The 27,685-nt window shown below is 44.0% G+C and overlaps 1 protein-coding gene and 1 pseudogene across 2 annotated transcripts in view; one reads left to right on the top strand and one right to left on the bottom strand.

Annotated features, from left to right (window-relative positions):
• LOC105806397 overlaps nucleotides 1-3,777 on the bottom strand; it is a 92,259-nt pseudogene extending 88,482 nt beyond the window's left edge.
• The window catches only part of LOC105806455 (uncharacterized protein C1orf226-like), a 285,411-nt gene that overhangs the window by 178,864 nt on the left and 78,862 nt on the right, over nucleotides 1-27,685 (top strand). The window contains exons 3-4 of one of the 2 annotated variants that reach the window (XM_012639579.1): nucleotides 12,144-12,236; nucleotides 25,073-25,146. In XM_012639579.1, the coding sequence (XP_012495033.1) occupies nucleotides 12,144-12,236; nucleotides 25,073-25,146 (167 nt within the window). The remainder of the gene's footprint in view (nucleotides 1-12,143; nucleotides 12,237-25,072; nucleotides 25,147-27,685) is intronic. The other variant, XM_012639581.1, reaches the window with a different exon arrangement.

Here is a 27,685-nt window from a genome sequence, read left to right as displayed (position 1 = left end):
AAAAAAAAAGAATCCCAACATTAGGTCACATGTCAGAAATCTGGTGATTTTGCTCTTCTTAGTGGGGGTTTCCTCCCCTGTTTTCACCCTCATTTCTGAAATGTCCCTTTACTCTGCTTAGGTCCATGTTCAAATCTCATCCGCCTCCCAAGCCTCCTCCCGTGCATTCCAGTCTCTGAGCAGTAGTCTCATTTCTGCACTGTGGATGTCACAGTGGTTGTGCTTGGTAACTGCACCTGCTGTCACAGGAAAGAGATGGAAGATTCAGAAGGAACTTAGATGAGGTAAAGCAGGAGTTGCCAAGTCCTGGCTTCTGGGTCAAATCTGGCCCACTGCCTGTTTTTATAAATAAAGCTTTATTGGAACGTAGCTACACTCATCTACACATTGTCTATGGCTGTTTTTCTTGCTACAGTGGTAGAGTGGCATAGTCGCAACAGAGACCACATGATCATCAAAACATAAAATATTTACCATCTTGCCTTTTACAGAAAAAATTTTGCTGACCCCTCAAGTCAAGGCTGGTACTGGGAATGAGTTGGAGCAGGGCACTTTGCTATGGTAAAAACTAAGTCCTGTAGAAAACAAAGGATACCAGTGCTTTTCCTACATAAAGCATCCTAGCATCTTTTCACCCAAGTCATTTGCTACCATAGGAATTTGGAGGAAGTAAGATCTGGTGCAGCCTTGGAGCAACCTAGTGGTGATGGACTGAGAGGGAAGATGAGTTGGTGGGGATCATGTGGTACATCAGTCAGTGTCAGTGGGGCATAGAGAGACACAGGGAATTAGGAGTGATGGGATGACCAGCATTGACCTCTGACCCCTCTTGCCTCTTGGTTTCTATGGTCTGCTACACCTTGCTCTACTTTAGTGATCCTCAGCCTTGGCTACACATTAGAGTCACCTGGGGAGCTTTAAAAAAAATTCTAGTGTCCCGGCCGCACTCCATACCAATTAAATCAATATTTCTGGGAGTGGGATTCAGATATGAGTATTTTTTAAACTTGTCCAGGTGGTTCCAGTGTGTACAGCCCGACTGAGAACCATTGTTCCACTTCACAATCCCTTAGGCCCCGAGGAAATATTGCCACCTACTGACAGTAGGTAATTATTATGCTTTGAAAGATTTCCCTCCTTTCTGAGAACTTGTGTTCTAGATACTGTATTTTTATCATTTAAGTATTAGAGTTATATGTTAGAGTTTTATCATTTGTATATCAGAGTTTGATTTTTGGCCATGTTAAAGTGGTTGTTCCTGAGAAACACCTTGTCCCAATTTTTATGTTGCTCAGAATATTGACTTATACAAATTAGTAGGAATCATTGAATGTTAGCACTGAAGAAAACCTTAGCAATCATTTGTTCAAACAGCTAACATATCCACATACCTTTTTGAACTTTTGTACTCCAGCTCTAGAACCTTGCTACTCAATGTGTGGTCCATGGATCAGTAGTGTCAGCATCATCTGAGACCATGTTAGAAATGAAGAACCCTCGGCCCGCAGAATCTGTAATTTAACAAGGTTCCCAGGTGATTCATATGGACCTTGAAGATTGAGAACCGCTGCTTTAGAGAATCATATTAGTGGATGTTTCTGGGAGTAGATTTCAGTTTCATTGTAAGAAACTGCTTTTCAGAGACAGCTGCCAGTATTCTGTCAGAGGCTGAATGATGGCCTGACAGAGACAACACTGAGACTTCTGAGAGCCTTTCAATTCTGATTTTATTATTGTCATCCTCCTCCTCAAATAGCTTCTTCAGTGTCTCTCAAGAATTACCTTCTTCATCATACTTTCCATTATACCATGAATATGCATTGGGGCCATCGGTTCTGCCTACTGTGGTTTCTCTTCTTCCCACCCTTAAATCTGGAACTTTTATTGTCCCGATGGATGATTGCAAGCACAGGTTTTCCAAATTTACTCTTATCTCTTGTTCATGGTGCTGATAGGTCTAAGCCCACCCTACCCCTAGAGGGGAAGAGTCAATGGTTAAAAGGACTTGGGAAAGACTAGGAGAAGGAGTCCCACATGAATGGCTACATGACCTCTAAATTCCCTTCTAACTTGTATTCCCCAATTCTCTGGTGCAAGATAGAATTTTTCAATCTATAACACATCCTTTGTGCTCAACCGTGCTGTCATTGTTGAAAGCATTGCTGCTTTTCAGGCAAGGAATTTAGGGGCCATTTCCTTATCCTACTTCTCAGTCTACACAGTAATTTCATCTAGACATTTTCTTTATTCTTATAGCCCAGTGCTTGAAACATGTTTCTAGTCTTTCTTGATTTCTTGTTTCCAGCGTCTCTCCTTCCTCAGTCCTCAGTGCTGGTGCCAAGATTATGTTCAACATTTGCCCATCTATTTTTCACTCTTTTTAAAACCTTTGTTTATGAATACCGTCCTACTTTCTATGCAAAACTCTAGCAATTTCTTTTCCATTTCAGAACCCTCCCCTGTTTGCATCCTTTCTCTCTTCTATCCCCTTCCCTTACATCTGAGATCGACCCGCCCTCACCAGCTCCTTCATTTCTTTGTCGCTGTATATTTCTCCACCCTCTCGAGTGTGCCTGCTCAGGTAACTCTTCCGGAAAGGGCCCTGAAAGTTTGTATTATGTTGAGTCACGTTTAGTGCTGGGAAGGCTCTCAGATATAATAAGCCTAATGCCCTCACTTCACAGAAGGGAAGAATGGTACCCAGAGAGGTTAGGTGTCTTGCTCAAGGCCACACAGCTAAAAATGCAAATGCTTGCTGTAAAACAGCATTGCTGTTCAATGTGGCTTCTTTGAGGACTTCTTTGTGAATTGTTTCATTCAGCTTCACAAGGTGAGTGTGGGATGTGTTTGGTAGATAGTGAGAGGTCCTTGGAGGTTATAAAACATAATTGCCTTCTTTCCAAGAGAAATAAATTGAGCCTTAGAAAGACAGAAAGATTCACCATTTGTCTTGTGACCGTTTTTGGGTCTGAGGAAGAAAACCCTAAATCCTTGATTCATGACTCTCCTAAATACTGAAAAACTTTTATTCCTTTTTTATGTATGTGTGTGTAGATATGAATCATCATACTATGAAGTGTATTGTAACTTTCCCCCACCCCGGCCTCTGGAAGACAATTTTAAAAATTGAATTTATTATCAGTGTATAATAGATATACATATTTTCAGGGTACACGTGATAATTTGATACATTCATGTAATGTGTAAAGATGAAATAGGGTAATTGGGATATCCATCACCTTAAATATTTATCTTTTCTTTATGCTAGGAACATTCTTTTGATGTCTCTTGTCTTTCTACTGGCGTGATATATTAACCATTTAGAGAGGAGTCTGGGCTAGATATTAGAAGAGGAAGATATAACTGACTAGAGTCAGGATTATTTTATTATATTTTTAGCTTCTCATCCAACTCTGCCTCTGTTATTACTTAAAGAGAAGAAAAAGGTTTTAAATCTTGGTTTTAATGCGCTGTGAGAGAGAGAGGAAAAGCAACTGGGAGCCGTAGGTTATTATTAGTAGTGGTACTCCTCTGGCTTCATAAATCACCCTTCTGGCCCCTTAATCATTTGGGTTGTTGTTCAGCTCCCCGTGACCTGTCAACATGCTCCCAGTCAGAAACAAGTGATGGCTGTATTCCAGGGCCAGTCTCATCTCCCCTCTGCGGGGAGCAGCTGCCACTCAGGGACTCCCCTGAGTACACAGCCCAAAATTGCCTGCGCTTGAGGCTGCTGCTGTCGTCCATGCGAGAAAGCCCGTTTAATTTGCCCTCTGCCATCATGCCGGTCTCCTGACTCTGAGGAAGGGCCTCCCTCCTACACAACATCTGTTTTGAGGAACCTCTCGCCCATCTTCTCCATGTTCCAAACAGCAGTGAACTGGAATATTTCCTACCTCGAAGCCCTCCTCATGTTCAGAAGACTCCTTTACTATGTTTTTCTGACCTCGTTGGTATTTTGTATTTTTCCCAGGTTATTGATTATGTATCCCTGGGTGTGGAACGGGGTAGGAAGCAACAAAAGAAATGAGGGCAGCCAGTGTGATTAGTGTAGGAAAGAATTTGGGGGTGGGGGAGAGATTGCAGGCTTTCCATGGAGAAGCCTGGGGATGTTCCTCATCCTATGTGGCTAATTTCCAATAAGTTCTTACTCCTCTCCTTGCTTCCTGTTATAAGATAGGGATGAGTGCCTATGCAAGTGCTTGTTAAACACGTATTGAATGAATGGGGGAATGGATGGATTTTATTTCCTGGGGTCATGATTCTGAACCAATGAAAAAGACACAAATATTGAGCAACGTAAAGAGCACAGAGCCAAGAGTCAGGAGATATGAGTTCCAGGCACGGGTTTTCCGCTGATGAACCTGGGGAAAAGTCTTTCACCATCTCTGAGATGAAAAGCTTGGTCCACATTTATGATCCCAAACGTTTCAAACAGAAGGATTCCTCTAAAATTTTTTTTAAGTATTTCAGACATACAAAATGTATGAAACATAATGCATGGACACCTGATACCTACCACCCAGCAATATTCCCTCCCAATATAATAGTTTTGATTTTAGTGGCTTTTGATATAGAAAATGGACAACAGCAAATGGCAGTGGCACTTTCATTAAGGATCCGTATTTTGTTACAATAATAGCTACACTTAAACACTAGTGCATATATGATCAAGACTCATGAATTTAGTCTCTGCCAATTCTTGATGTGTGATAACCCTTCTAACATGCAACCATAGCCCAGAGTAGTATTTCTGAACAGTGTCATCTATATTATCACATTAAAAATAAAAAATGCTGACATTTGGCTTTACTCCAGATCTGCTCAATGAACATTTCTAAGGTGCGAGTCTGGCATATTCTGCCTTTTTATCAGGTATTCCAAATGGAATGTAGAACTTGAGTTTTACATCCCTTTGGTCTACAGACTTGGGTGATATTTCAATTCTATACTTTATGATTCAATGACAATGAATTTCCTTTAAAAAGTAGCTTCTCTGGTACCTTTTGAATGTTTTGCAGATTATAGAGATTTTATTTATATACAATTTGCAATAATATGTGGCTAAAATAAGTTATGCTTCTTGACTGAGGTAGATAGATGGGAAATAAATTTATCTATACAGTGTCTCCAAGGGTCCTTATAGATATTCTAGAATTTGAATTCAGTACCAACTTTGGTCTTGGTCTTGCTGGCATTTTTGAAATTTCATATAAATGAACAGTACAAGTCACTGAGCCTACACATCAGCATCAGAGACTGTCATAGCTCCTGGGCACCTTGTCCTCCAGATTCTAGTTCCATGGGCACAGGATCTGGGACTTAAGAAAGGTGAGAAGCCCAGAGAACCAAAGTTCCTCTATATGACCATCCTCCCATCCATTACTCTGTGCTGTAAATGATTGCAAATGGCCTTGACTGATAATGGCAGCTCTACCTTGTTTTATTTAAAGGAGTATGCATCAAGTGTAGAAAAAGTTCTCAGTGGCTGGGCGCGGTGGCTCACGCCTGTAATCCTACCCCTCTGGGAGGCCAAGGCAGGAGGATCCCTCGAGGTCAGGAGTTCGAGACCAGCCTGAACAAGAGCGAGACCTGTCTCTACTAAAAATAGAAAGAAATTAGCTGGATAACTAAAAATATATATAGAAAAAATTAGCCGGGCGTGGTGGCACATGTCTGTAGTCCCAGCTACTTGGGAGGCTGAGGCAGGAGGACTGCTTGAGCCCAGGAGTTTGAGGTTGCTGTGAGCTAGGCTGAGGCCATGACACTCTAGCCAGAGCAACAGAACAAGACTCTGTCTCAAAAGAAAAAAAAGTTCTCAGCACTGTGTTGTAGGGTATGGACCATTTAACGAAGATCAGATGTACCATGGAATGGAAATCAAGGTTTTAATAACTTAAGTTGTTAATTAATTTCTGGAGGGCTTATTTCACCCTCGTGTATAGCATCATCTTGGGCTCTGTGGATAACCATTGTCAACTGTGTTCATTACTTTATTTGACATTCATTTTTCACCTTCATATATCCCACTGCTATTTTCTTGTGTAGAAATATGTGTAAGTCGCATTTCTTGCTCTCAAAGAGGGCATATCCTACTGGGTAAATAAATTATCAACCAATCAATCCGGACTGGATTCCATTGTATGTGTATACCACATTTTGTGAATCCATTCATCTGTTGATGAACACTTGGGTTGCTTCCACCTTTTGGCTGATGTGAATAATACTGCTATGAACATGGGTGTACTCAGATTTTGTATCTTACTACCTAAGTTATTAATATGCAAGCCTCTATCATCACTTTGCAATGGGCAAAGCGATGATAGAGGCTTGTATATTGCTGTAGTAACCAAGTCGATGGGAAACTCCATAGGAGGCTATGGGAAGGGGAAGTTGACTTGGATAGAGGCTTCTCTAGGAAAAGAAGTCTGAGAAATATTTCCAGAATAAGCAGGAGCTCACCAGGCAGATAGTGTAGGGAGGGCATTCTAGGCACAGGGAATAGCAAATGCAATTACATGGAGCTATGGAAAAGTATGGCGTGTTTAACTTGCATGCGGGAGAGTTACAGAAATATCCTTTTGCAAGCAGAGTTAAAGTGGATTTGCTATGAGAAGAAATGTTATTTATGCAGTGTTTTCAGATTTTGTAACTTTTATTGTTGCAAAATATATATAACATTTACCGTTTTAACCATGTTTGCGTGTACAGTTCTGTGGCACTAAGTACATTCACATTGTACAGCCATCACTACCATTCACCTCCAGAACTTTTTCATCTTGCAAAATTGAAACTCTGTACCCATTAAATAGTAACTTTTCATTACTCCTGCCTCTCAGCTCCTGGCAACCACCATACTACTATCTGACTCTCTGAATCTGACAACTCTTGGGACTTCATTTAGGTGGACTTATAAAATATTTTCCCTTTTGTGACTGGCTTATTTCGCTTAGCATAATGTCTTCAAGGTTCATCCATGTTGTAGCATGTGTCAGAATTTCCTTCCTTTTTAAGACTGAATAATACCTATTATATGTGCATACCATGTTTTGTGAATTCATTCTTCTCTTAATGGACATCTGTGTTGCTTCCACCTTTCGCCTATTGTGTGTCATGCTGCTACTGAACGTGGGTGCAGTCAGATTCTGTATCTTACTACCTAAGTTATTAAACTCTCAAATAAGGGCAAAAGGACTTCCTGCAAACCCTTTATAAGGTAGTACCTTTGGTTGAGGTGCTTACAGCTTTGTAGAGATGTGCTCACACTCATGAAACCAAGACTATAGGCAGAATATGATTAAAATGCCCACTGGCACTGTCAGAGTTCACTTTTAAATTTCCTGTGATTATTTGCAGGAAGCAAAGCTGCAAGGCTCCTTCTAGAAAGGCAGTGAACACAGTTGAATATAAGCTGAGGATGTGCAGAGCCTGGGCATCATGATTTGCCTTTGCAGACTGAATCCTCTCTCTCCTCCTGGTGAAGTCACCTCTGAGTGCCTTCACTCCCAAGCAGGTCTTGGCTCACATCTGTAAGCATTGCAGGGACAGTGGAATGAGCTGGGCAAAATTAATTTTATAGTTAAGAATGAGAAGTCAAAAAAAAAAATGAGGAGTCCTGCTTCCTCTGAAGCATGAGAAAATGTATGACTAGCCAAATTATTGCTGGCCAAGGTGACTAAGGAACCAAGGATCTTGTTAAAAAAAAAAAAAAAAAAAATATATATATATATATATATATACACACACACACACATACACACACACATATTTTGATTAAAAATCAAAACATCTATCAAACATCTAGGGATTCTTCAGGGAACTACTCATTGTTGTGAAAATAGACTGTTAAATGTGTGTGGGGAACATCTGATAGCCCCCCACTCCCCACCCCCATCCCTAAGAAAGTAATTCCATTCCTTCTGTTTCTGCATCACAGCCTCAAGCCTAGGGCTGGGCTGGTCCCTTCATTAGATGCCCATCTCAGCTGTTTCACCCAGTCCACTGTTGCAGACCTCCTGCTTCTCTTTCTCAGTCGCCCAGTGCCTGGGACTGAGACACATGGGTTCAGGAGGTAGTTTGGAGACTCAGGAAAAAGGAAGCACTGCAGTGTGAGGAGGTGATGAGAAACTAGGCTGCTAATCTGTCAGCAGCAATACAACTTCTAGCCCATGTTCTTACGTTCCTTGTTGAGTGTTTACTCCTAGCTCCTGTTGGGTCCACTGCCCAGCTTCCCCTTCCTGGTCCTCACTGATTGGCACAGCACACTAAGTTCTGGGGCCACAATTGCAAAACAAGGTCTCAAGACTCTGTTTATGAACACCAAACACTTTCCCCTGGTCTTTCCAGTCTGCAGTTGGTGTTCCAGGACTTGCATTGTTTTGTGCCCTAAAAGGTCAAGACCTGTAGGGCTTAATTTGTCCTTGCTGGTAGGGCTCTGGCTAGCAAAGCAAATGTATCAGCTCAGCCTGGCTATGTTGAGGGAAGGGCCAGGCCTGTTGGCAGACACTACAGGGCTGGCACAGGCTTTGTGCGAGGCTGGCCTGAGCCACAGACGGTGGCACCAGCAGTCCTGTTTGTTCTTTAGCCCTTGGCAAAGCCTGAGCAGATTGGGTTCCTGTCCTGCAGAACAGATGCTTCCTTCTGAGCCCACCTGCCCAAGCAGCACTCCACTTTGGAACAGCACAGCCTGGGACAAAGGAGGACTTGTCCCTGTGAGCCCCTTCTCCTCTTTGTTCTCATGGTCACTCCACTATCTCCCCTCTGTCCAAATTCATTTTCTCTCCCCCCATTGAGCACAATAGCATGTCATCCAAGAGAAGCATACTTGCCATATAAACAAATGGCTTGATGATAATAAGTACTTAAGTATCTTCAGACACCTGATTTCATTTCCATAGTTTCCAACAGACCTGCAATTTAATCCCAATTCTTGGTTGCAAAGGGTATGGGACATCTGACCAGGAGGCAGGTGGAACAGATACAAAGTGTGTCTAATCAAAGCGCCCTGACAAACAGCACTCAGGCAGGACTGGCAGCTGCATTGGGACCTGGAGGTCTATTTCCTTCCTCTCTGGTTCCTCTCCATTTTGAAGCATTCCAGAGCATTCTGCCAGCTTTTGTAAGGAACACCTGTGTTGTCACCGTCGTTGAGGTTCTGGGAGAAATCGTTTGGTCATGCTTTTCCATGCAGTCACTGTGCCTGCAGACCCTGAGAGAGCCATCTGGGAGTATGTGCGTGGTGATCGAATTAAAGGCTGTTTTCCAGTTCCAAAGAGAAAGTTTAGTTACATTTTTGAGTTTTCAAGATGAAGGTATTAAAAGGCATGGCCAAGCTTGTCAAAACACTAACTGTAGAAATACTCACGCTTTCAGATACATAAGCAAGGACCTGGGTGGGCGCCTCTTGCCAAGCTTGGGTGAGGGATCTTGATTAAATAAAGGCCCCAGGGAGAGTGAAACCAACTGGGAGGTAGACCAAACAAGACAGAAAGATAGGGAAACTACAAGAGTCTTCCAGAAATATAAGGCATTTAATGTTATGGCATAGCAGGCAGCATATTCTCTAAAACTAGGGTTGGGGAGAATGACATAGGTGCCTTGCAGAGCTAGGTGCTTGATATTTCTGCCTTGATTTTGTTGCTAGAAAAAAGAAGTACATGGAGCATGCGAAAGTGTGGCATGTTAGAAGAGAACAAAGACAATAAAACAGTCGAGGATCGGCCTGTGTAGGGTAGGTTTTGTTCTTCTCTGGGTGTCTCTGGGACTCTTTTATGCTCTTAACTTCCACCTGAGCTCATCAAAACACACTCTACTCCTTTGGCTGGCAGGAGCGGCCCTGGTTTCAGTGACTTGTTCAGAAGGGAGGGACAGCTGGAAGGTTGTGTTTATTAAAGCCCCAGTGAGTGGAGGTAAATGCAGGTGTGGTCAGGAAGTGTAGCTGGTCCACCCCTCCCAGCAGGCACAAGGCCAAAGTCAGCAACTTGCAGATTCCCATGCGGTTCTCCCACCCAGAGGTCATTTTAGTTCATCCAGCACTGCGTTGAGCAGAATGCTGCAGTCAGGGCGACATGCTGTGAATTGGAGCCATGTCCCAAGCGTGTGCCAATCAGACCAACTCTAGCCTTCACCGTCTGTGGTTGCTGACCTGGAGAGGAATTTGTTACGTGGCTGAGGTCCTGTCCCAAGCCAGACTCCAGTGCAAAGAGCTCTTCTCCTCCCCATCCTGTCAGATGTCCCCCTCTCTTTCCCCTTTACTCTTCACTCTTAATTGGCTTTGGGTTCCCGTGCTGAAGCAGAGTTTTCTTCTGTCTCCTGTTTGCTGCTTTGATTTCTCTTCTTCCAGGCCCCCTTGGTAACAAGGAGAGCTGTTGACAGGGCAGAGTGGAGGAGGGAGGAGTGGCTGTCAGGCTGGTGAGTGATGTAGGTCGCCTTTACCTGGAGACTCAAATCAGCGATCAGCCAAAGTCTGCCCTGACATACATACAGAAAGATATTTTACCTCAGTTAGTGAGGTCGTATCCTTGTCTATAAGAAACAGACAGCCAAGGAGCATCAACACTAACTCTGTACAACAGATAAGATCAATGAGATTTTAGTGGAAGGGATAGACTTTGACAGTAGGAAGCTCTGAGTTGGGTTCTTAACATCAGAGGATTAAAAGGCACGGCCAAGTGAAAGTTCTGAATTTCTGATGAGATTTTCAAAATAGGCTATGTTTTTATCTCGTTAGGATGGATTAGGCTCATTCCTATCAACACCCTAACTATAGAAGGAGGTTGAAGATGCATGGTCAAGGAGCTGGGTGCCTGTTACGAGGCTTGGGTGCTAACATGGTAGAAGGTCTTCAGTATAAAGGTCTCAGAGAAAGGGGACTGTGGGTTGGCTCTGGGTCTTATTTTTTAGTCTGTAGCCCAGATGTTTGATTAGAGAGCTCACTAGTTAAGTTTGCTACGTGGTGATAGTAAGATGTGGACCAGATGAAATGGTTTTAATAAACTGGAGATGTACTCAAAATGAAGTTCATTTAGGAAAATGTAGAATTGTACCACCAGTTATGAACAGCTACACAGCATAAGAAATGTCTATGGATGAAAAAGTGTAACGGATCTGGGATTGAGGATGAGGCCAGTATCAATCAGCAGTGGAGGGCTGTGGTTGGAATAGCCCTGTCAGGACTGCAAATAAAAGTTGAAAAGACAGGGGTTGTGAGGCATTGTCTTCTCTTATAACTATCATTGGTCATATCTTCCCTAGGATATCCTCTAGCCACCAAATCTTCAGGCTAATAGGGCCTGGGTAGATTTGTAGACTGATTCACAGATAAAGGAATTTGGGAATTGAACTTATAGAGAATAACTTAGAATTCATAATTATCTTTTAATATGTAAAAAAAAAAAAAAACCGTTAATGCAAAGAACAATACCAGCTCTTCTTAATCTTCATGGATGAAATGGAATTTTGGAAGCATTTGATTAGAGACTTCACTTGCCTGACAGTGTAAGTCCTTAAATGGTAGAATGAGTTATTGAGGGAAGGTTATGACTTTTTTAAGATACAGGGTCTTACTCTGTTGCCCGGGCTGGAGTGCAGTGGCACAATCATAGCTCACTGCAACATTGAACTCCTAAGCTCAAGGGATCCTCCTGCCTCAGCCTTCTGAATAGTTGGGACTACAGGTGTGCATTACCATGCTTGGCTAATTTTTAAAAATTTTTTATAGAGATGAAGTCTCACTATGTTGGCCAGGCTGGCCTCAAACTCTTGGCCTCAAGCAGTCCTCCCTCCTTGGTCTTCCAAAGTGCTGGGATGACAGATTCAAGCCACCGTTCTGATTTTTTGATGAGATTTTCAAAGCAGGCTATGTTTTCGTCTTGTTAAAATGGATGAGATCCATTCCTGTGTCCCTATCTGATGGCTGAGAGGTGGAATTAAATGTTCAGAGTCTGTTTTCTAACCCAGAGATTGCTTGAGCCCTGTCTGCAGACATCCATCTGCGTTTACATCCCTGGAGGTGCTCCCTGTCCCCAGGAGCTGCACCAGCTCCCCACCCGTCTGTGGTCCTCTTTTCCGGGCCACGGGCTAGCTGGGGCTGTGCAGATGCACTCGTCTAATCGGATTGCACTTCTTTGTTCTCTTCTCCCTTGCAGTATGAATTTAAAGCCAAGAACATCAAGAAGAAGAAAGTGAGCATTATGGTTTCAGTGGATGGTGTGAAAGTGATTCTGAAGAAGAAGAAGAAGGTAAGTGGCTCTGAACCAGAAACAGAGGTAAAGAGGGGAGCTGGGAGAGTCAGTGTGGGATGCCTTTTCCTTCTAGTCCCCTGTCTAGACAGGATCCCTGACCAGGAACAGCGTTGAGAGGCTGCAGTGGAGCAGAGAATGAGGCAGGGTCAGTGGCCCAGTTGGCTTGATCAGTCCTGGTGCCCCAGGTGACAGGGGTCACCTCCCATCATCCCTGTCTTCAAACCACCTTCTCATTGTCATACCTTTACTTCTGAGTCCTGCTCTTAGGGAATATGTTCAGTGTAAGTGATCATAAGTAAGAGTGTTCAGTGTGGTCAGGGAGAGAGAGGAGGCTCCCTCAGTAGTTGTCCCCTGATTGCTGGAGCAGCCCTTAGTCCCACCCCAGGTGCCACACATTCCCCCCACCTCGTGCGTCCTTGTGTCCTCCTGTTACAGCTTGTATTTAAATAGACCCTCAAGACCCAGCCACTGCTGCTGTTCAGTGTGTAGCAAGGGTGGGGCGTGGCCAAGGTGGAAGGAAGGGGAGGATGGTATTGATCCATTCTGTGGGCACTCCTCCGAGTTGGGGTGAGACTAGCAAGTGAGCATATGTTTAAGCCTTGTCTGTTTTGGATTAGCTATGTGTGTTGTGGCAGAATAACGTTAGATTTGTGTTGGGGGTCGGTGGGCAATGTGTGTTTTCATAAAAAAAAAAAAAAAAAGGGAAAAGAGCTTGGCTGATGGAGGATATGTCAGGAGAGTCATCTTTTTTTTTCCTTCCTGCTTCTTAACTCTGCTGATGCCTTTATTTGTAATGCCTTTGTTTCACATTTATTGATAGTAGCACCATAGTGTGATACTATAAAGACCTCTCGAGCTTCCCATCTAAGTTGCTCTTAATTCAAATGGAGTCAAGGCCAACCTTGAGTCTGGGGTTGAGGGGGAGAGTGTGGAGGTTATGGAAGGCAAAGACAAAAATCCACTGTAATGGGCGACATAAATTTGGAGAATCATGTGGTTGGGAGGGATCTTAAAGGGTAGTTGTCTTATCAATCCAAGGACTAAAATCTTCTCTGTAACATCTTCACAAAAGAGATTGTCCAATGTGTGACTGGACAGATACCTCCAGTGATGGGAAATTTACTACTTCTGAGGCAGCCCATCTTACCTCTGGATAGCTCTGGACAGTTCCAAAGGTCTCTCATATGTTAAACCAAAACTTGTTCTCTCACGTTCCCTAAATGTCTTTAGGGGTGGTTCTAGAAAGTGTTTTATGGCTATGAGGTTGGATGTATGTAGGAAAAAAGTGGATATACTGTTTATAAAAAACCAACTCCTTCAAAATTCAGAAGTGTAGGAAATTTATAATAGCTTATTAAATATCTTCGACTTTATAGGCCTCCATTGTGGGGACCATGGTCCCCACCTTGTTACCCTATGTTGTCTTTTTTTGCCTCCTCCCCTTCCCCCTCTCACACACATGTGCACGGTGGTCAGAGTGTTGTCTTCCTGGGAGTTGCTGAGCAGGACAGGTGACAAAGCAAGCTGAGGTTAAAGAAACTATGGGTGACAACAGTGCGAATGTGAGCAGGAGATGTCCTCAGAGGAAAGAATGGGCCAGTGCAGCCCAAGCTCATGACTTGGGGGCCAGGCTGAATCCTAGCTTGGCTTTTGTCCCTTGTGTCAGTTTGCTTTACTCAGACCTGCCTGCCAGGGGAACTGGTGGCTTAGTGCGCTCATGTTCCAGCCGACAATGTAACTGCCATTTGTGGGCATTTTCCAGACTGTAAGGTACATTCACACCCGTTATCACTCGTCCCGTGATCAGTCTATGTGGACATTTGTGTTGGTCGGTGTCATGGCACCCTGTCACCTGGGGAACATAGCCACACACATGATTTCTTCAGTGAACTGCCCATGTCCTTGCCAAGGGCTGAGCTGTTTCAGAGTCAGAAGCTCAGACTCGTCACTTTCAAAGCATGAAACTTAGGATGCTAACTCACACTGGAAAAGCTCAAAAGAGGCTAATGTCTAGACCAAGAATGTCCTAATTTGCTCTGAGACATAGAACAGTCTCTCCCAGACCAGATATGGTAGCCGACAAGTACATTGTCTTTCCATTGGAGGCAAGGGACGTGAAGGCAGATCATTCGAGGTTGCTGGGGGAGAGCAGAAGTGGAGCCGGTCAGCTGATGGTATGACAGGAATGTTTGCTGGCCTCGGGCTCCACAGTGAGCGGATCTGCTGATGTTTCTAATGGCCTCATTGGGCAGATGCTGCTCCTGGAGTCTAGTTGACAGCCCATGCCAGGGTGTGCCTCTGTGACTCTCGCACCTGTGTTCCCACAGCTGACACTCCTAGAATCTCCCCGCTACCTCAGTGCATGGCCTCTTCTGACTGACGTGAATTTTGTTCACTTTCAATTAGGTTACATTTCAAGGCCCACTGTACTAGGGTCTATTCTGTCCCCTTTGAGTGACTTAATATAGCTCTGATGTCATCCATTATGGGGCAGCTTCATAGTTTTGCTCTGAGGGGACAATCTTATTCCCCACCCCTGTCTCCTCCCGGTGTCGTGTGCCATATGTGGTGCTGTCCCCATTCTGCATGTGGGACAACTGTGGTTAGATGACATGACACGTAGGACAGCAGTGTGCTGAGGTGTCACCTGGGCGAGAAGCCATCCCCCTTGCCCTGGATACATGAAAGCTAAGCTCGTATAGTGTCTTCCGAGGGAGTACGTGGGACCTGATGACTCACTTTGAAACTCCATCCTTGGTAATCTCCAGTGTGGGTTCACCCTCTCGCTGGCCCAGAAAAGAGGTGACTTGGCAGGTCTTTCTCAGATCTGATTCTTCTGATGCCAGGCCTGGGAAAGGGGACCCTCCCGTCTTATTTCTCCCTCCCACGCTTGGTGTCCGTTTCAGGATGGTGGCTGTGATTTGGATAATGCCTTTAATCACTGGGTTCATTTTACACTGCCTCTGACAGATGAATGCACATTAACAGCAATCAGCCTCTTTGTTGTCTCGTTCCCATGTGACAGTCCTCTGGTATTTGAGTGCCACCACCACACTCACACACTTGCTTTCTCTTTCTCTCTGCTTAAAGAATTGCGAGGGGGTGAGAGTAGACACGTCATCATGTAAATGTACAATTTCCACAAGGAAATGGAGCAGATTTCAATGAGGGACATCACGATTAAGAACTACAGCTCTTGCCAGGTCGCTGTAGGGGTAGAAACAGCCACAAGGCAGTGGTACCATATACAGCCTGACATTCCCTACTGGTTGATTAGTCGGCGCCTGTGCTGTACTAGGTGGTAGGAATGTCGAATAGTCCTCTCCTCCAGCAAACAGCATGTCACACTGGGTCAGTGTGACAGGTTGGAAGGAACCCTCGGCTGAGATAAGAAGACCTGGTTCCAGTCCTAGCTCTACCCTTTGTGGCTGTATCTCTGAACGAGTTATTTTGCCTGAGTTTCAACTATGAAGTGAGGGGTTGGATTGGGTGATTGCTTTAAGTTTTCCAGCTCTAGGGCAGGAGGGGCCCCTCTGAGATCCAGCACCTCCTGAAGCAGCCACCCGGCCTCCTTTCTCTCCTAGTTTGTCTACAACTGGTGAACGGTGGTGTGCTTCCTGGCCAAGCAGAGAAGTGTGTTTACAGGGTGTCCCTGTATCTTCCTAAGCCCAGCACTTACCTGGACACCTGACACGTGTAGCAAGTTTTCAATAGCTGTGGCCGTCGGCTAGTTGGATGAGTGGACGTTATTTGTGTGTGTGATAATGTCATCAAATCATGAAGATGTAAATACTTAGCAATTGGATCAAATGAAGTCAGTCTAGTTTTCTACTTTTATCACATTCTCCTCCCTCTTTTTTCTCCTGCCAATTTGCCAGTTTAAGAAAAACAAAAAAATACGAGGATGAGAGCCTTTCCCAAACATAGGAAGGCTTCAGTAGAAATTGCTAATTTCTATAGCATCATCTGTAGGATTTATTCAGGTGACTCTTACCTTCAGGTGCATTATACTCGTGTAGGCACTTGCCAAATACATTATAATCATCTCCCATTGAGATGTAAAACACATCTTTTTGGTTATATTTAAGAAGTATCTAAAAATGCTGTAATCTTGAACTGATGCCAGCAGATAATGAATCTCAAATTCCTTATGAATCTTGGTTGAATTTGTGGTGTGAACCCAGTTACTAAGATAGTTAGCTGTACTTTGTCTCTCAATCAGTATGTTTTCTTCAACTCCCAGCTAGGCCCAAGTAATGATCTTTTCTGTGTATATAGAAATACATGATTATTTATTATAATATTGGAATCATACTCTAGCGTCATTTGCTAGGGAGTGGAATCCTGAATAAGAAAGATGAGTCTTGAACTTCATCCAAGGATTTTTCCAATAAAGGACCCAAAATGCCTCAGTTTCATGTGGTTTCTCTTATAAACCAGTAACTTTGTTGGGATGCCCTAAGGCAGCATTCTAGAAAGGCTCCATAGTTCTCATTAACAGATATTCATTGTTTGTCTACCATGTCCAAGGAACTGTGTGGGTTATATAGGGGTGTTAGATATAGACCCTTCCCAGCAAAATTATTTTTTGGCACTATATGCACACATAGGTCTATTGCAGGTCTTAAAAGATTACATTATAGTTATTTATCTCTTTCCCTCATGGGTTGTGAGCCCTTAGGGGTCAGGGACCATGTCTTCTCCTAAATGTTATTTTATTTTGGGAGGAAAGTGAAGCAAACTGATGTCAGTAATTACACATGAAGATGATAACGAGAACAGCTAGTGATAATAGCTAACACTGACATTGTGTACCTGCTGTTTTCCAGGCCTTGTTTGGTGCACTGTACTCTTATTAAATCCTCACAGCCGTCCGATAGGTAGATTCCATTCTTATCCTCGTTTTGCAAAAGAAGATTGAGCAACTTGCCCAAGATCTCAAATCCCGCCCATGTTTGTCAAGGTTCGAACAAGGTCTGTCTTGCTTAAATCCCAAGCAGGTTCTTTCCACTACTCTCTTGCTGTGTGTGTGTAGTAATCTCTTCAGACTCCTATAGATACAAGCTACTCTATGGGAACTGTCTAATTAATTAACCAAGGTCTTTAACTTCTAACCTGTATTCTGTCGTGGGTGTATCATAGCACAAGGAAACTATTTTCCTGCCCAAACAGTAGTATTAGTTACTATGGAAACACAGAACTCGGATCTAACTAGGTAAGCAAAGCAGGCACTCAGAATTATACAGCCAGAATTTAGGAGAAGGCCCTTAAGAAATGATCCGGTCTGATCCCCTAATTGATTAGACATGGCAACCGAGGATAAGAGAGGTCCAGTGACTGTCCCTAGGCTACCCAGGTAGTTACTGACAGAGCCAGGGTGTGACTCTAAACCCTAAACTTAGTCTTCTTTCCACCATGTTGTGTTTCTTGGCCTTCTTTGTTTTCTGCTACTTTTAAAACAGGTCTGTTAGGAATTGCTTGTGTTGTGCAAGGATTTATTAGTGCTTCGCTTTTGAAATGCATTTTCCTATATCCACAGGTTGTACCTGAAAGTGGGAGATAGCTTTATTTTCACTCTAATCCCATTCTGTCTAGAAGCATGGAGAACTTTTCAAGCTGAGTTTATATGGTCTTTGGAAGTCTTTTAAATTTTTATTATTCAATTTTTTTTAAAGAAGTTACCATTGTTAGGTATGTGAATAATGGTGAAACTTGTAGACTCTGTGATGTGCCTACTGATAATTTTCAGTAGGGATAGGAAAAAAAAATGTCAGTACAGATTGCTCCTCTACTTTTGAGTTCCTCAGGAAGGGCTTCAAAGATGCCATATCCATTCCCAGCTTCCAAAAGGCGCAGGACTACTGTGATAATTATTCCCAAGTCTTGTTTTCTGTTGCTGGCACTGTTCCAGGCAGACCTACCTCTAAACCAGTTCCCACGTAACATTGCTTGCCAGGACCCTTGGAATGGCAAAATGGCTGTGAATTTCCATGAAGGACTTGACATATGCACTCAGCAGATAAAGGAAAGAGAAGATCCTGTATCAAGGATGTGCAAATTACCTTGTTCGTGGTCATACAAAAGCCAACATAGCAAGCCCTGTAAACCCTTCCTCTCTTGAAAGCAAAGCACTTCCTGGCAGTGGGAGTGAATGACTTTGATTTCATCTTTTGTAGTAGCAAAGAGATCACGGGGATAGAGACAGAAGCGTTGGATTTTATTTACCACTGGACTCGGTGGCCTTGGAGGGAAATAAGTTAACTGAGCTTCAGTATTCATCTTTAAGGTAGAGAGCAATTTTAATAATCTAAAGCAATATGAAGAAGTTCTTTCCCTAAATGGAGGAAAGGACTTTTTCCCCATATCAACTAGGAAACTTCTTATGAGAATCGAAAAGGAAGCAGATAAAGATGACTTTCCTATATCTTTCCTTCCTCACCTTCTCACTTTTTGTGTTAGTCTTTGTTCTCTGAGAACAAATACTGAGATAGTAGTAAATGCCTGTGGGAGAAAATGGGAGACATCTGGGAAAGGCTGGGATACCTGTAAGACTGCAGGGCAGGTCTGCCCCTGAGTGCAGGAGAGAGGGAAGGAAGGAAGGTTGAGAAAGGTTCTTAGACTGCAGTGTGGTCTGAGGAAGGCACGGCAAGACCTCAGGGAGTTCTGAAGCCAAATTCGTCATCTGTCAGGGGATTCCCACGTCTCCCAGGAGCAGGCCTCCCTTGGTATCCCTCCGTGCATGGCCCCTGAATGGATGAGATGGTGGACTTCAGAGTGCAGCAGCTGGGGCCCGTGGTCAGGCTTCCCTGTCATTGGAGGTCTGTGGGCTACACTCTTGTGACCACACCTTCATTTCTCCAGAAGAATTTGACTCGCCAATATATGAAGTGGAGCCTGCCTTCAAGTTCAGCTACTGTATCTCACTGACTTTTTAAATTACCTTGGAGCAAGGAATTCACAAAGAGAGAAGAGAAGCAGGAAGGAGAGGTACAGAGAGAGACGGGTTAATAAACTCTAGTGCTGAGACCTCCTAAGGCTTAGCAGTGCCACGGATATCCTTGGCAGGCACGAAGGGGACAGGAGTAAGAGAAAGGAGTCACATGTCTACTCACACAGAGGGGGGTGTGTGGCCGAATGCCAGGCAGTTGCCCCTGGGCATCGACCTGCACCAACAGGCACTCCCTCCCTGCTCATGATTTCTTCCTCCATTCCTTTCTATTTCTGGAGCCAGTGAGGAGGTAGATCTTCGTCTCCCTGAGCGCTTAGCTTATTGGCCTCCCTGCTACTGCTGCTCCTAGTGCTCGTGCTCCCAGTGGGGCCACGCAAGGCTCTGCCTGAGCCTGGACTCGAGGTGGAAGGAGGCTGAAGGCCACCCTGCTCTGCCCAGGCCCACTGGTCCTCCTGAGCTGTTTGCAGCAAATAAGGCTGCGAAGGGCCCCCTTTCCCCAGAAGGCACCCGGAGGTGCTGACAGCTTTAGAAGTACATGCCACCTCCTTTCCTCCTCCTGCTTCCTTCCATTCCCATCTAGACTGAAATCGTCTTCATTTCCTGGTATGCCATGGAGACCACAGCCAATGCTGGACAGTGAGTAGCAAAACTGAGATTTCCCCCACATAGCTACCAAGCCTCCAAGTCCTTATTTTCAAGCATTTAAAAAAAAGGGGGGGGCGGTATTTCATGTATAGCCTGGAGCTATGCAAGTTTTCTGAAAACTGTTAAACTGAGTTTGGCTATAGTTATTGTTCAGTAATAATATCTCCTATCTGTGGTTGAAGCCATCTTTGATTAAAATTAGGTTTCCTTCCTATTTTCCTTATTTCAAACATTTTTTCCTAGATTTTTTTTCCTTAGAAGAGTATTTCCATATAGAAAAGTGAGTAGGGGGTGGTTTGTGGTGTTTTCGTTTCTTCTTTAAAATATGTAAAATACATGCAAAATAGAGGAGTTAAGAGAAACCATTTTAGACCAAGAGAGAAGACAATTGTTCTTGAGTTAAGACATTGGTGATGTACACAAGTCATGTGAGACATGTTATGTGAAGCCTCCCTCCAAGTTCAGCCATCCATCATAGTATGTGTTGCCTTTGAATTGGACCAGAGCAGTGGAGTCAGCACTAGTCTAAAAGTCAGGAGAATTTGGTTCTAGTGTTGACTGGGCTACCAACGAGGGGAGACATCTTGCTTTAGTGACAGCACTGCTTAGAGTATTATTTGAAAGAAGTAGGGTAGGAAGATGTAGAGTGGATGTGTAGGAGAGGTGGAGACTCTTTAGCTCTAAAGTTCTTGGATTGTCTTTCAGGCCTTGAGGAGATTGGGTTAAAAAGCTCCAACCACATTTGCCTTGGGTTCTTGAATAACCAAAACATTGGTGAGTCCCCGCTAACCCCAAACCCATTGGATTATCGTAACAATTTCCTGATCTTGTCATAGATTTAATATAATTATCCAAAGATTACTGTAAGACCTTTAAAGGGAGGAGACTGGATTTTAATGGGATTTTTTCAGAAAAGGAAAATACGTAGGTAAAAAGAGCTTTGTGGTTTCCCCTCCCTCTGCAGGATATTCCATATGGGTGCTGGGACCTCTTTTAAAAGTAAAGTATTTCTGGCTTCTGTAGACCCTGCCATTTTTATTAGACTAACACAAGGTGCCCCAGGAGCCTGGTTTCTACATCCTGCTATTCAGGTCTGCCAGAGAAAGAAAATAGTTGATCTGTATTATTTTGCCTCATTATCCTTTCCTTTTAATGCATGTCTTAGTTACAGTCTTTAAAATTGCAAGGAAGAGCCTTGCCCAGGTTACCTTTGATCGAGGTGTATCGTGGGGCTCAGAGGGACCATGAGCTCGTGCTCAGTGCATCCTCTCTCAGCGTTGCAGCCGATTTGAGTGGAAATATATGTGTTGGTCATAAAAACGGTCTGCCGTTATTGGGGGCTCAGCCTAGACTCTGTCAAGGATTTGATATTCCCCAAAGAGGGGATTTGATTGGGTAGAGTTGGATCCTTTTATTGTACAGCTCAAGGACTGGGCATGTTAATGCCAGTCCCTCAGGGGTGCTCGCCCTCCCCATGGTCCGTCAGGTGCGGATCCTCAGCCCCATCGGTCACCATCAGGTCAGCAAGGTTGGTTTCATTACATGCACCGAGCATAAACCAAATCACCTGCACACAGAACGATCTTTGGGGCTGCCTTCTTCGGAAAGGGACCGTGGATGTGGCAATGTCTTGGAGTGTCATGGCCTCTTTGGTACATGGAGTCATTTGCTCCTCTACTAACTTTGAAATTCAAAGCAGAGCAGCAAGGACACTTAGGAGCAGACTTTCTTGAATAGTAAGAACATGAGAGAAGTGAGGATCCAGTCCCTCAGGAGCAGAGTAGCCCCTGCTGTTACCCCACCCAGTGTTTCATTCACAGCAACCACTCATTGAGTGGTACTGAGGGTGCGCCCTGGCCAGGGTCAGGGGTAATAGGATCATGGCCAGTTGACTGTCTCTGGAATGTCAGGGGCCCCTCCCTGTGCCAGGCCTTACTGAGACTCCAGAGGAGTGTGCAGTGTGTGCAAGAGAGCCTCTGGTTGGGGGCTTCTAATTAACCTTTCTTTGGGATACAGTAAACCTTAGGGTCACATCAGAATCACTTGAAGTGTTTGTTAAAGCTACAGATTATGGAGCCTCACCTTAAACCTACTGTATTTGTGTCTCCAAAGAGGTGAAGCTCAGGCAACTGTAGTTCTTAAAAAAGTCTTATTACACACATACATATACACACACACGCACACATATATGAACGGGGCTTTTGCTTCTGGGAAGATGGAGTAGATGCACTTTTCCCCATTCTTCCTGCTAAGTAGAGCTGAAAACCATGGAAATTATATGTAAAATAAACATAAGATTCTGAGAGGTGGAGAGAAGGCAGCCTGGCTAGAACCCAAGGAATTACATCATTGTGAGTTCCCTGGGTTTTCTTTTCACCTCATATATCCCAGACTTGGAGCTGAAGAAGCTGGCAAGCCAGATGTGCCTATGGGAACAGACATAAAAGCCCCAACAAAAGCCTGCTCTCACAAGCCCGAGGAGGAGAAAGGGGCAGCATAGCGAGGCAGACAACTTTTAGACAATAATCACTCCCTTCCAGCCAAACAACACCGAAAACCAGCCCCCCACCTCTCAGGCCAGCAGTGGCTGACCAGGAGCCTAGACTTCCACCTTGCTGGGCTGTAATGAGGTGCCACAACCACCCCACTGGGTGGTGTCGCAGCAGGCCGAGAAGGGTGCTAGGGCTTTCATCCGTGCCAGCTGGTAATGTGTCCCACACCACCCGCCTCACCCCTGTTTCCCATATGGTATCAGAGGAGACCAGATGGAGAACCTAGACTGCCACCACTGCACAGGGACAGTGAGGCCCCTTATCGTACATATTGTCAGTGGGGGCCACATGGGAGCAGTCACAAGACACTCCCACTTCTTCAGGGCAGGCGGTGTCAGTGGAAGCTAATGGGGAGCTGGAACCCCCACTCACACCCACCAGTCTGAGGAGCCCCTTTCTCCCTTGGGTGTCAGAGGCCAAGTGGGAAACCTGGACTAAACCCCCACCTGGCAGAAATACAGTGACTTCTTCCTCCTTCCCCTGTTTGAGCAGTGTCACAGGAAGACAGTTAACACAGAAGGCTTAAATAACATCTAGGGCCTTATAATACTCGAAATGTCCAGGTTTCAATAGAAAATCTCTCACTAGACCAGGAACGGGGGAATTTTCACCTTTAGTGAAAAAAAGACAATCAGTAGATGCTAACACCAAGATAACAGAGATGTTAGAGTTATCTAAGATTCTGAGGCAGCTGTCACAAAAACACTTCCATGAGCAACTATAAACAGTCCTAAAACAAGTGAAAAAGTAGAAGGTCTCAGTGAAGAAATAAAGAAGAACCAAGTAGAAAATAACAAGTGAAAAATACGATAGCTGAAATAAAGTCAGTAGATGGACTCGACAGCAGAGAGTAGGTACTTCATAAACATTGCTGCCGGAATGGAATCAAAAACGCAGGCAGAGTATGTGGTCATGACTGTAGATATGGTTTAATGTAATATTTATGTCATGAAAAATTTGCCCCAAGAGCAAACCATATTTTAAACACATTATTTTGCTGTTATGAAGGATTCTTACGGTGAACAGTTATATCGTGTGTTTAAAATGGGCATCCAAGTATTTGGACTTTAACACTGAAAAATTTCAGTGCATAAACTGGAAACCAGCCTAATGTGTGCCAGCTATGAGGCAGCTAACGCATGCTACCCAGTCTTTGCTGGATTAGCAGTAGTGTCATGGCTGGAACGTTGGAAGGAATGCGTCTCTATACAGTGCCGACCAGGGATCCAGTTCAGAGCACCACGTTTTCATGGGGACCCGCGTTAAGCAGAATACGTACAAAGAAAGCCAACTGTGGAAGCAAGAAGCCTGGAAAACTTGTCAAGTGAGGGATGTTTACAAAACCTGGGATTATTTAGTATAAAGAAGGAGCTCTGCACTTGCTGTATTTATATATTTGAAGGGGTTCTTATTGAGAAAAAGGGATTAGTTTCCTTGTTCTGTGTTGTTCCCAATGGGTCATTCATATATTCAAATTTTATACAATAGCCAGTAGAAATTACAGGAAGACATCTTTAAAAAAAAATAGTTAATTTTTTTGTTTTCAGATATTGAATGCTTATAAGTCAGCCTGAAACCCACCTCTTTGGCTCAGATTGGTGTTGAATCAAAATTCAGGGATTAAATGAGGTGTCTGTGTGTGTTCATGCACCGGGTGTATATGGTGTTGTGTTTGGGTACAGCTGCTGACAAAATGCTTCTTTCTGACGTCACGGCAAAGGCCTGGACATTTCTCCTAGTCCCTAGTAGAGGCCTAACAGTCTCCAAACCCTGATATGCCTTGAGAGTTGCCACCCTGTGTATTATCTCTGAGGAATCCACAAGCCAAAAGCACTCAGTTCATCCACTTTATACTTCCTTACCTCCCCGCTACCAGTCTTTCTTTTGTGGATGAGCGTGTTCTTCTCTGATTTCCCTGGACAGCCTCTCTCTGTGACAAAGTCCAGTGAAGGTGGAGCAGGATTCTCTGTCCCCGCACCTGGGAGCAGATCTGAGGGCTGTGGCTGGTGCTACTGCCCTGATCCAGCACTGTGCTTGAATCCACTGTCCTCAGACCCCTCATCCCCATTTTCATTCTCATCCCCAGTTTAGACGGTTTCCTTTGTGTTCACGGCGAGTTAGATTAGCAGGGTTTCCTTTGTGTTCACAGCGAGTTAGATTAGCAGCCGGAATGAACAGTCTCTTGTGAGTAACTCTGCAAAGGTACTAGTTAACTTACCTGGCTCTCTGGCGCTGTTCTCCCCCTTTAAGGGAGGCTGGGTGTGATCTACATTTCATTTGCATGTTAATAGCATCAGTCACATCTCTTGAAGGCTTCTCTTTGGCCCCTTCTCCTTTTTGTTCCTCCTGCCTCTCCCGCTCCTCTGGATTGACTATAGTCTTTATTTTTTCTTATGATTTCTCCAATAAATTTTTGTTTGGAGTCTGCCTGGGGTCCCCTGAGGCCTCCTTGGCTCCTGCCTAACTTTGATGCCCTGGAGAGACACTCTCCTAAAGTGCTTGAAGGAAACTGATCAGACCAGACACTTGACATTTTCCACTTGTCCTTTTAGAACAGTCAACTCGAAGCCTCTTAGAGGGGGAAAAAGGCAGGCCAGAGCTAGGCGCCTGTGTTTGCTTAAGTGTTAGTAGCTGAATGTGTGCCCTGGTTCTGTAGCGGAAGACAAGCCTAACTTATTCATTTACAGCTTCTTCTATTGCAGAAAAAGGAGTGGACGTGGGATGAGAGCAAGATGCTGGTGATGCAGGACCCCATCTACAGGTAAGAGCCCAGTCCAGTGCTCAGGACATCGCTGGGCCCCAGGCACCCGCGCCTTCTCCTGGAGCCATCTGTCGGCTTGTGGGTCCAGACACATTTAAATAAACTACTGTTTTTCCTTCTGAGACATGTTTCTATTAGACGTAAGTACAAGAAGTAAATCTGTCTTATCTTTAAGACAGAGAAGAAAATTATTCTGGTCATGCTGGATTGCATTAACTAGCTATGGAGTATTTCTGCTTGGTGTTTAATTCAAATCTCTTAGTTGTCATTGGAGACCTTTTCAATTTGTGCTAGTTTTGTCCTAACTTAAATTCCATAATTGCATTTATAGTGATTAGAATGAGTAAACTGGATTTTCCCATCACCCTCTGTTCACAATTTCCTACAGTTTTCTCTTCCACCTTTCTGCCCTTTTAGAAATTAAGCATAGGTGAGGGCTTCATGATTATGTGGGAAGGCAGAAAGTCACAAATGTCATCTCTAGTGCTATGATCTGAATGTATTTGTCCCTCCAAAATTCACATATTGAAATCCTAACCCTCAGGGGTTGGCATTAGGAGTTGGGACCAATGGAGGAGATTAGGTCATGAGAGTGGAGCCTTCATGGTTGGGATTCGTGCTCTTACAGAGAGAGACCCCAGAGCTCACCAGCCCCATGGTGGTATCCTTCCATGTGTGAGGGTACAGCTGGAAGCTGCCACCTGTGAACCAGAAAGGGGGCCCTCAGCAGACAATGAATCTGCTGGTGCCTACTCCTGGACTTCCCAGCCTCCAGAACTGTGAGAAATAAATTTCTGTTGTTTATAAGCCACCTAGTTGGTGGTGCTTTATTGTGGCAGACTGAACTGACATACACCCAGAAATTGCTTTCCTAATGAGACTGGTATGATTCCCCTAGGGAGTAAATGGCTGCCAGCCATGTGTATTTCCCTGGGCAGAAGAACCCCAGATGGCAGTAACATGCAGAAAGCCAGGGCTCTCCCGGGAACCATGGCAGACCTTGAATTATGGGTGTCATTCTTGTGTCCTGGGTCTATGCAGACCAAGCCCCATCTGACCCCTACCTGCTTCTTGTTTTTCTTCACTAGGAGACTGGCCATTCCTTTAGGAATTTGGGGACTTTGAGTAAGGTTTTGATTTTGTTTCCTCTCATATTACTGCCATGCCTTTGTTGACAAAGTGGATAAGGGTTGGAACTCAGCGGTGAAGTTGGCAGTGTGGTAGCCCTGCCTTCTAGTCAGAGAGCAGATGCCTGTGAAATGGAATTTCCGTTCGTTCTAACAAACATACAGGTGTGAAATACTCATGCCAGGTGCTGTGCCAGGTAATTTAGTAGATTACTGAAGTGAGTGAGTCACAGTTCCTTGTTGTCAGGGAGTTTTAGTCTAGTAGGGAGATGGAGTCCTGAACAGGTATCACCATGGTACAAGATAGTGTGTCCAACAAAATGAATTTCTTCCTCTGGGTTCCTGCTGTACTTTTTAATGTTTCTCGAAATGGTTGTTATAGTACTACTGTTCCTTTTCTTTTAATATGTTGGTCTTTTGCCACTAGACTGTGAGGCTCTTGAGGGGAAAAACTATGCCCTCTTCACTTTTGCATGTATCTGGTGCCAAGCCCGTGTCTGGCCCATATGAGGCACTTAATACATTCGCAATGAGTGGATGGATAAATGCATTGAATTAATATCTGAGCATTAGCGTAAGTGTGATGGTGATTCACCAGGGAGAGCAATTAATTACCTTTGACTTGAGTATGAGAAAAGGCTGTAAGAAATAGATTGCATCGAAGCCTGGTTTGAAGAATGTAAATGGACAGACTTCTGTCATTTGCATGTTGGGAAGAGTTTCCTGGTTTTTTTTTTTTTTTTTTTTTTTTTTAATGCTGGTACCATATATATAAAAATGTGACCTCTTTGTGGATGCTGATCATGAATTTGAATCTTGCCCTTTTACCGGTTCAAAGAAAGGACTTTTCCCAAAGTTTTAACATATCCCAAACAAGCTGCTGATTTTGTTTATTTTTTAACACCTTTATTGAGGCATAACTAGCATACAAAAACTGAATCTTCTTAAAGTGAGTAATTTGGTATAATTTGACACGTGTATACATTTGTGAGTCTATCACCTCAGTCAGGATGATGAACGTATCTGTCACCCCGAAAAGTTTTCTCGTGCCATTTTGTAGTTCTTTCCTCCCACCTCTCCCCACTCCATTCCCCTAACCTCTGCATCCCCAAGTTACCACTGATTTCTTTTCTGTTATATAGATGAGTTTGCATTTACTAGAATTTTGTATAAATAGACAGTATATCTTTTTGGAGGGAGGCATAACACAATTTACTTAGCCATTCATGTGTTGATGGATGTTTCGGTGGTTTCCAGTTTTGGGCTGTTACAATTAAAGCTTCTATGAATGTTCATATACAAGTCTTTGTATGGACATATGCTTTCCTGTGTCTTGGGTCAATACCCGGGAGTAGAATGGCTGAGTCATATGGTAGGTACATGTGTAACTTTTTAAGAAACTGCCAAACTGC

This window comes from Propithecus coquereli, unplaced genomic scaffold, assembly GCF_000956105.1.
Source record: "Propithecus coquereli isolate 6110/MARCELLA unplaced genomic scaffold, Pcoq_1.0 Scaffold140, whole genome shotgun sequence".
NCBI lineage: Eukaryota > Metazoa > Chordata > Mammalia > Primates > Indriidae > Propithecus > Propithecus coquereli.
The sequence above is the reverse complement of the archived record's forward strand: the minus strand, read 5'-3'. Positions and strand labels throughout refer to the sequence as shown.